Source organism: Gadus chalcogrammus, chromosome 13 (genome assembly GCF_026213295.1).
Source record: "Gadus chalcogrammus isolate NIFS_2021 chromosome 13, NIFS_Gcha_1.0, whole genome shotgun sequence".
Taxonomy (NCBI): Eukaryota; Metazoa; Chordata; class Actinopteri; order Gadiformes; family Gadidae; genus Gadus; species Gadus chalcogrammus.
The window spans coordinates 12,099,199-12,108,901 of NC_079424.1; the positions used below are offsets into that span (position 1 = coordinate 12,099,199).

The 9,703-nt window shown below is 41.6% G+C and overlaps 1 protein-coding gene across 1 annotated transcript; it reads left to right on the forward strand.

Annotated features, from left to right (window-relative positions):
- The first annotated feature begins 2,024 nt into the window (after positions 1-2,024).
- Positions 2,025-9,701, forward strand: kbtbd8 (kelch repeat and BTB (POZ) domain containing 8). Its single transcript, XM_056605610.1, has 5 exons — positions 2,025-2,119; positions 4,435-4,642; positions 4,834-5,140; positions 5,279-6,098; positions 6,472-9,701. Exons 1-5 carry the CDS (start codon positions 2,104-2,106, stop codon positions 6,933-6,935), a joined length of 1,815 nt encoding a protein of 604 aa, XP_056461585.1. The 5' UTR covers positions 2,025-2,103; the 3' UTR covers positions 6,936-9,701.
- The last annotated feature ends 2 nt before the right edge of the window (positions 9,702-9,703 follow it).

Consider the following 9,703-nt stretch of genomic DNA (forward strand, 5'->3'; position numbering starts at 1 on the left):
GCACTTTGACAAGCCTCTTCTGCTGTAATTGAGTTCAAATTGTGATTCATTGTAAACCACACACATTATAAAAAGGGTATCACCAGTTTATGGTTGACAGCTAAATACTCATTGCAGCACTAATAATATAACACCGACTTGAATGAAGCATCTACATAAGCAGTAGACAGCAGGAAAAAACCTACTCAGTTCCATTCTGTAGGTCTACTTCCAGAGAATACTTTTTTTAGAGGTCCATGTTAGCATCCTAAAAGTGCTCTTATTATTCCACATAGGACCCATACAAACGGCAAGATTCTGTATTTTTGCTTACATTTTAGTCAAGATGGATACCCAGCCTGATAAGCATTCTAAGATACATAAGGGAAGCATGAAAAGTTGAAATGCTCTTTAATTCGTACTAGTGTTGTCAAGCGATTAAAATATTTAATCGTGATTAATCGCATTAATGTCATAGTTAACTCACGATTAATCGCGATTAATCGCAATTCTTTTTTCTATGCTAAATATCCCTTGATTTCTTTGTCCCATTAATTTTTCTCATTTTAATGCTCTTATCAACATGGAGAAGTACATCGGCTTGCCTTGTGCAATTTTTTTTTTATTGATAACAACATTAGCATATACTGATCAAAACAGGACGATAAAAAAAAGAAGCCTATAGTGCAATTGAAGGATGAACCAACAAAGATACTGCCTTGAACATAGCAGTCAGGCTACTGCTTCTTTGTTTTGAGCCAAAGAAAAAAATAAAAAATAAAAAATTTACGCCGTTAAAATTGGTTTGCGTTAACGCCGTTAATAACGCGTTTAACTGACAGCTCTAATTCGTACTGATTGGTGCAGTTCCTTTACTCGTATTCTCCTAATCTGAATTTTTGTTAGTAAGAGGCTGGATGGCAGCAGATAAGAGGGTAAGGGATCAAACAGAAATACATTTTAGAAGCAATGCTGTGGGCTGTGAGCGTTAAATGTCATTTTCTTTGAGGTTAATGTTGGGAAAAATATAATTTGGAGGGGGAAGAATCTTCCTCGTAGATTCAGCATCAAGCATCATTTGACTACGCTTTTTGTAAATGTTGAAATAAAGTCCATATGGTCAAGCTGGGAGAATGTTGGATTGTAGTGACTTTCCCGGGAGGATATAATTTAAAACGGAGATTAAATGTTTTACTCTGTAAAATGTGTTTACTAAGTTACACATGTCCCTTGTGGCCACAGCTCGGGGAGGCAATTTGTCTTCAGTTATGAGCCAGGTGATAGAAAACCACATTTTACACTGGTGCTAACCCTAACCCAGTTTATATGCAACATAGTTCATCAAAAATATGTAACACAGATTAAGGCTTGTTGTAATGCCTATCCCAATTAAATTATGTTTTACTGTTAATGAAAAGTTGAACTTCAACTAAAGAACTGTTTGAATCATAATAATAATAATAATACATTTCTTATTTTTGAATATGGACAGTGCACATTAATGAACATTGATGTTTAAACATCTTTGTAAACATACCGGATAATAGCAGAGCTGCTAATTTGCATCCGTAGTCCCTAGTTATTATTATGAATGACAGGGAAGTACATTTGTTCACATACAAGTGTGTTAATGTCAATGATTTATTTAACAACTTTATATGGATGCTCTGGAATGCAGGAATAATTATATATTCCTTTCATGGAACTGGAAATTCCTTGATGAAGCCTCTGCTGGGCAGTTGGAGACCCCTGGGCCAAAAGGTCATGTGGATTTGAATCACATTTGAATTATAATGGGATGTATTAAATAAATAGGATTTATATGCACAAACACAAAACTACATAGGAACTACTACATAGAATGTAAAATATAAAATAGGGTTTTAACTCCCTCTGTTAATTAACTGTACTCATTTCGGGGATCATTTCGCTATTATTTCCAAACCTCGGTCCCCACCGGGCGTTCTCGTAAAACGCTTTCCCATGTCAACAGTTCTCAATTTCAGACCAGAAGGCATTTAATTGGCTGCTGCACTCCTTCCTATCTCGCTATTGGATGGCGCTGTTTCCGGGGCTCTGTAGGTTGACGTTTCTCGGTCTGCCTTGAGAGACAGACCGGGGAGAATGGCTGCCAGTGGAGGTTTGTTACAATTCGTTGTTTTTGTTGAGAAGTTCGACTGAAATGGCACATTCTAAAGTTACACATGTTTTGTTAATCGATATTTGACCACGGTATCTGTACTCTGGTCGAGCGACAGTTCCCCAGGTAGCAGTGTTATCGTGAAAAGAAGTGCAGCTCCAGAGTCTATTTAACAGTGTGGGGTAGAGTCAGCCCGGCTATGTGGCTAATGTTAGCTATCTGCCTTTAGCCCACCGCTTAGCTCATGACCACAGCTGAGTGTGTAAACACGTTCACAGAAGCGACGCGTTGTTTCGGGTTACACAAGTTGGATGGGGGAAAATGGGTCAAGAATGACAACTACATCTCTGCTGAGCCCTGCAACGTCCGCTTTATCTCAAGCCTTGGAGGATCTCGACTTGTTTTCACGTTGTTCGGCATCATGTTTTGGGGACTAGCTAGTCCAGGGTATCTTTGCAGCTAGCCTCATGCTGCCAGCTATACATCTGGGGGGGGGGGGGGGGGGGGGTCATATGTCGTCAATTGATAGTTGGTGAAAGAATGACTGACTGGTAGTCCAATGGCTTGGGCTACATATGTCCACGTTGACAAATGGACGCGTGTGGCCCAGTTGTGTATAGTGTGAATGGATAGGAGGAACGCTGACTGGCTAAAGGGATCCCTTTAACTCCCTTGCTAACGGCTGAGCTAAGCTGCCAGCCGGTTATATTGTACACTTGTTAGCCTGCTAGCGACCACATAGCGAGACGTTAGCCAAGTTTCTTACCTACCCGAGACCCTTTGTTCTGTCAAGTATTGGCTCTCCATAGATTTCTAGCGTTAGCAACGAGACATCCGACACTTAAGTTGCTAGCCTTAAATAAAAACAGGAAATTGTACAACCACAAAAGTAAGGTGGTGATAATGTATCCCGGTCAAGGCTCTCAAGTAGGCTCGCAATTAAAACTCCTTTAATGAGTAGACTGTTCCTTTGGAATAGCGACGCGTATCGCCGTTCTGCCTTCCCCAGGGTTTATTTTTTTTCTTTCATTTGTTGCTTACTTTATTTACCGTCACAATATTCTTGGATACGTTTAACAACAAAAAAGCGTCACTATGCTGATCATTACATGAACTAATGGAGATAACACGCCTGTGAGTGGAATTTAATATAGCCACGTGAGGTGGTGTGTGGCTTTAACAACTTCACTTCAACAAAATACAACGAATTTAGTTTGATTTTCCGTTTAACACAGTCGTATGTATTTTTTGCAAGTTGGAAGATTATTTTTGTATTTGTAAAAATAAGTGTGCTTTTCACAATGAAAAGGGGAGAGGGGTAAGATGAGACATTTTGACTCATGTTGTCCTCTAGGCAATGAAGAATAAGACGGAACTGAAATGAAACGTCTACCTTGATTTCCGGATGTCAACTGTCAATCAAATTGATAACGATGCATCTATGACATAGGTCTGTGAAAATATGACTTCTCAAAAAGTGGTGTTGTGGCTCTACTTGACCCAGCGTAGGGGTAATTTGAAAATGACAAATTAGCTTTTTCGAGTTGAATGTGTTCTCCTTTTCCAAATAGTCATATCTTTGCTGAAGGTAACTACACAATATAAAACCTGCCAATATTTCTGTATTTTGCTACTTCTCTGATGGATTTTCAGCCTTGATACCAGTGGCTACTCTCTCAATCATATTTCTCTCTTTCTTTGCATGATAGCTTTTCTACAATGTTTAAAATATGACAAACCAAATTAGTTGTGTAATACTACATTGAAATACCACTTTCTAAGCTTAACTTCAGTGCATCATGGTGGTGTAAGTTGAAGGACTGGCTCAACTTACCCCACAGCATGTGGCTCACTTTGCCCCACTGCCACGATTTTGGAAAATATTGCCTAGTTTAACAATTCAGGTTCATCTTTAGCTCAATTATTCCCATCGTTTTATAGCTTGGCAAATCACCAACGTGAATACATATTTTTTTACATAGCAGTCATTATGCCTGAATTGTTAACTTGCTTTAACAGGCAATAAACTGTTTATTGTGGAAAAAAAACATACGTGCAACTTTACCGTGTGCCTCTCCATCACAGCCAAATAAACATTATGGGTGCTTCCTTAATTGATGTTCAAATGACAACAAATTTGTACACATAACAAATGTGTTTGTGTGCACCTACATAAAATATGTGATATCTGTCATTCAAACCCCTAAATTGGGTCATTGTGCTGTTCTCACACAACATAAAAACTCACACAACATATTGGAATGGTCTCTGCCATCTGTAATCCTATTCTGATTATCCTGCATTTTTTTCTTCAGAGGTAGGGAAGCTGTTACAAGTTCAAAATGGAACTCCTCTAAGCACCAACTACAACGGGGTAGATGCTGTCCACGCCTGTACCATTCTTCAGCAGCTCAAGTCCTTGTACGATGAAGCTCAGCTGACAGACATCGTTGTAGAAGTGGACCATGGGCAGACATTCTCCTGTCATCGAAATGTCCTTGCTGCCATCAGCCCATATTTTAGGTATGAAGTGTTAACTATTTTTTCATATTTTGTAAGAATGATCTGTTGGCTGATCTCAAACAATACAGCTGAGCTTAAAGTGCTTTATATTTTTCTATTCTTGGTGGAAATTTGCCTTAGACTTATTGTGTGTGTGTGGTCTCTGGTCTCTGGAGAAGGTAGAATCCTAACATGTCTCCTCTGACCACCAGGTCCATGTTCACCAGTGGCCTTACAGAGTGCAACCAGCCTGAAGTCAGGATCGTAGGAGTGGAATCTGAATCCATGAACCTAGTCTTGGATTACGCCTACACGTCAAGGGTGACACTTTCGGAGTCCAATGTCCAGGCCCTGTTCACAGCAGCCAGCATCTTCCAAATCCCTGCCCTGCAGGACCTTTCTGCCCAGTTCATGATCAGCCGCCTAGACCCCCAGAACTGTATCGGGGTCTACATGTTCGCTGATGCCTATGGCCACCAAGAGCTGAGGGAGCGTTCGCAAGATTACATCCGCAAGAAGGTCAGTTGTGATGATGAACCTAAATTGCATATTCTATTTACATATTTACAAAATTGAAGATCTGGACTAGTGCTCAAGGTATGATGGATTCCTCCACAGTATGGTGATTTGTCTTTTGTTTCTGTGTTGTTGTTGTAGTTTGTATGCGTGTCGTGGGAGCAGGAGTTCCTCCAGATGACGAAGGAGCAGCTCGTCAGCATCCTCAACAACGATGACCTGAACGTGGAGAAGGAGGAGCACGTGTACGAGAGCATAGTACGCTGGCTGGAGCACGACCGGCCAGGCCGCGAGGGCAGCCTCGCGGAGGTGTTCTCCCAGTGCATCCGTCTGCCCTTGCTGGACGAGGCCTTCCTCAGCCGCATACCTGCCCCCTTTGCCTGTGCCCTCTCCCTTTCCAAGGACCCCGCCGAGGCCAAAACCGGCCTCAACGGCACCAATGGTTGCTCCCAGCGCCTGGGCATGACTGCCTCGGAGATGGTCATCTGCTTTGATGCTGCACACAAACACTCAGGAAAGAAGCAGACCGTGCCTTGCCTGGACACGGCCACTGGCCGAGTGTTCAAGCTCTGCAAGCCCCCTAATGACTTCCGAGAGGTGGGCATACTGGTGTCCTCCGAGAACGACATCTTCATTGCAGGAGGCTACCGGCCCAGCAACAGTGAGGTGTCCATCGACCACCGTGCCGAGAGTGACTTCTGGCAATACGAGCACGCAGGGAATAGATGGCTTCCACGAGCGCCTCTGCTGCGGGCTAGGATTGGCTGCAGGCTGGTGCACTGCTGCGGGAAGCTCTATGCACTTGGGGGCCGCGTTTATGAAGGCGATGGGAGGAATGCATTAAAGTCCGTGGAGTGCTACGACGCCAGAGACAACTGCTGGTCAGCAGTCAGCCCCATGCCAGTGGCCATGGAGTTTCACAGTGCTGTGGAGTACAAGGATCGTATCTACATTCTCCAAGGTGATTACATACGAGGACATTGTTTTTTTACAACCAATACTTGATAAAGAGTATTGATTCATTTGACTATTTTCATGACTATTCTATAAAGTGCTATAAATCCACAGGTTTTAATGTATTAAACAAGAGCCTCACTTTCTTGACAGTGTGTTGATGGCACTCGGCACGGCAACTGTAATATTTAATTGTCACTTGCTCATACGATTAACCTGTAAATGTTCTTAAAAGAATAAATTAACAAGATTTGAACTCACCATGATGTTCCATTAGACATATCCAATATACAAAAATAACAATGTGGTAACACATCACTCTGGTAAGGGAATATAAAAAATGGTATAAAATATAACTGACGTTTGTTTCCTATCGATAGGCGAGTATTTCTTCTGCTTCGACCCCCGTAAGGACTACTGGGGCCAACTGTCTCCAATGGTTGTCTCGAGGAGTCAGGGTCTGGCTGCCTTACATAAGAACTGCATCTACTACATTGCTGGCATCTGCAGGAACCACCAGCGCACCTTCACGGTAGAGGTCTACGACATAGAGCAGAACACGTGGAGCCGGAAGAGAGACCTGCCCTTCGACCAAGCCACCAGCCCCTACATCAAGGCCATGCTGCTCCAGGGCAAGCTGCACCTGTTTGTGCGAGCCACGCAGGTCATGGTGGAGGAGCACGTGTTCCGCACCAGCCGCAAGAACTCGCTTTACCAGTACGACGACGAGGCCGACCTATGGACCAAAGTCTACGAGACTCCGGATCGCCTGTGGGACCTTGGCCGCCATTTTGAATGTGTGGTCGCTAAACTTTACCCTCAGTGTCTACAGAAAGTGCTCTGAGGCATCCCTCTGGACACGTGTTGGGACCCAATCTTGGAAGGCAGAAGGAGTGTTTGGGCCCTGCCTGCCTTGTGCCTGGTGCTACCTTGGTTCTTTGCACCACAGGGACTGTTGTCAGTTGAGTTGATCAGGAAGGGGTGCTTTTAAAGATTGCAGTATTTTGTTTTTTTCTCTTCAGAATGCACCAACCACCAACACTGATGCTTGTTTTGCAAAATCGTACAATGAATCGTAAGTGCAATTATGTTTGCTTGTTCTTGAGCCTTGTTGTTCCATTTTATATGGAGGCATATAATTTTACACATGATAAGCATGCTGTTTTTTTGGGGGGTTTTCTTTCGCTAAAACGTCCCTCAGAGTGTGGATGCTAGGTGTCACCATAAAGTCAAAATCTATATCTAAATGATTCTACATATTTTATTCATACGGGTAAGATGAGCACTGGCTCATGATTCGATCACTAGCTCAGATAGATGTTTCTTTTGGGGGGGTCTTTAATGCTAAGCTAATTCTCGGCAACCATTTTGTCAAGTTTTCAGTTGAATTGTTGTGATTTAGTATGCTTGAAGCACGTCACTTTTTGACACCAATTGTATCCTCACCAATCCGGGTGTTGGGAACCCAACACAGGTTTGAGCTGTCTGATATTTAACTGCATGGAGGATGGAGGTGCTTCCTCCCTTAGGTGAGCGTCTTGTTTGTGTCATATGACAACTTAAGTGAATAGTTCAAATATTTCTTCTCCACATTGGAGAAATAAATAAAGTCCAACTTGTGGCAAATACTAAGTTCAGAACGCCTAGCAGGTTTACCTCAGCAAGTACACAAATCTGGCAAATGGATAAGGCCAATTTATTATGTTTGCCAAAGTGTAAGACGCTTGGTTAATTTTTTTTTTTTGTCTTTTCTCCCTCGTGAATGAGGTCATGTTTTCATCTAGACTTGGACATTGAAAATATATATGGTAGCAATAACTAATGTAACTATGATTAGGCTATATTAGGTTGTTTTACCTTTGTAGAAAGTGCATTATTTCATTAGAGGCCTGTCTTTTCTAGTTTAAATCATGTAGGTCTTGATATTGAGTGTGTGGGTCATATGGATGTAGACTTGAAGTGTTTCTATAATGAACAGTGCAGATCCCTAGGGGATGTCATTGTGCCTATGGGTAGATATGGGACATCAGAATCATGTACTGTCCTGATCCAGAGGAATATCTGTCTTACTTGACATTGCACTGAATCATTCTCCACCTAACTGCAAACTTTACGAAGCACCCTCCTGAACATGACGTGTGTGTGTGTGTGTGTGTGTGTGTGTGTGTGTGTGTGTGTGTCCCACAAGTGAGTCTGGAAGAGCTGACTCATACCGAAATGTTGGTGCTGCTTTTTATGGACAATCTTGTATAAAAGTAATAGTCATCTAATAATGTTCCCGGTTCAACAATGACATTTCTTCATGCAGGTAACTGTCCATATTTGCACTACTCTGCACCCTTTTATTTTATCTAATCTTCAAAGGAATTTATTTTGTCCCTCCAAATCATTTATCTACAATCAAGCTGTTAGATTCAACCCCTTTTTGACTGGAGATTAATACAAGAGTTCAATTCAGATGGAGCTATCTCCAAGTGACCTGGCTTCAGAAAAACCCAGCCAATGTGGAGATTGGAGATTCCAACCATATGCCTCCGTACAGCCATGTGGTAACCAGTAACAGAACTCTCAGGATAACTATTGATACAGTACTGTATTTAAATGTTTGTTATGTGTAAAATACTGTACAATAGGTTTGCTGTACTTGCACAGTTTTGAAATGTATTTTTTTGTTTTTTTTATAACTTGAAAGATAGATGTGATTTTTGATTTTTACCATTTTTCTTTGGTAATGTTAGAGTAATTTTGTGTTGTAAAAAAATAACATTTATTTAGATTTTTCTTTGTTCTTTTTAGTATAGTTTTAATTGTAACATATCATTCAAATCAAGCATTACAGATGGATAGTTATAACAGTTTCACCACACCAGTCATTTTCATGCAACGAGCTAAGAATCAATCATTGTGCTTTCTGTGTCAGTGGGTTGAGATACCCAGCTCCTTTCTGGTTGTCAATATGCATATGGTGCTATACCGTTGAACTCTTCCTGCATTTTTTGTTTGTGAATAGGGTCTGATTACAGCTGTGGCCTGGTTCTTCCATACCTTTTGAACTTCCTTTTTAAGCAATTGAGCTCATGCCAATTAGGCCTTTCTTTCTCTAGCCAACCAATCCACTTAGCTATAGCAAACTTTCATGGCAGAAGGGTGTGTACCCACTGAAATCCTATGTCGTGAGATTAACCACATTTATGTTGGATTTCAATACACTATCGAGTCAGTTTCATGTGAGTGAACAATGGCATGGACAGTGTTTAGTTTATTTGTTCACAGGCGTTGCTTTATGGAACTGACTCAATAGTTAATTTCCAGAGTCCAACCATTATTCCCCCCGTTCGGTGACTCTTGTGTAAGGGCTCAGTAAGTGTTAGGAGTTGACAGTGCTTGCCCTGCTATTCCCTACCGCAAACTCGAAAGAGCCATAGGCATTTCTATGTTGTCCAGTCCAGAATTTGCCTCCACAGCTGTAATCGGATGACATCGGGGATTTTGTCACTATTTGCTGGTTTGTTATTGGGGTTTCGGGGTATAGGGGTGGTTGAGCTTAACTGTGAAATTCACATTGCACATACTTTTGAGAATAAAACCATGAGAACAAAGAACTTTCATTTT

Bases quoted from the DNA above. Each gene is read 5' to 3' on its own strand.
- kbtbd8 (XM_056605610.1), top strand. The intron at 5,141-5,278 runs GTCAGTTGTGAT...TTGTTGTTGTAG, and splicing joins AAGATTACATCCGCAAGAAG to TTTGTATGCGTGTCGTGGGA. The intron at 6,099-6,471 runs GTGATTACATAC...TCCTATCGATAG, and splicing joins TCGTATCTACATTCTCCAAG to GCGAGTATTTCTTCTGCTTC.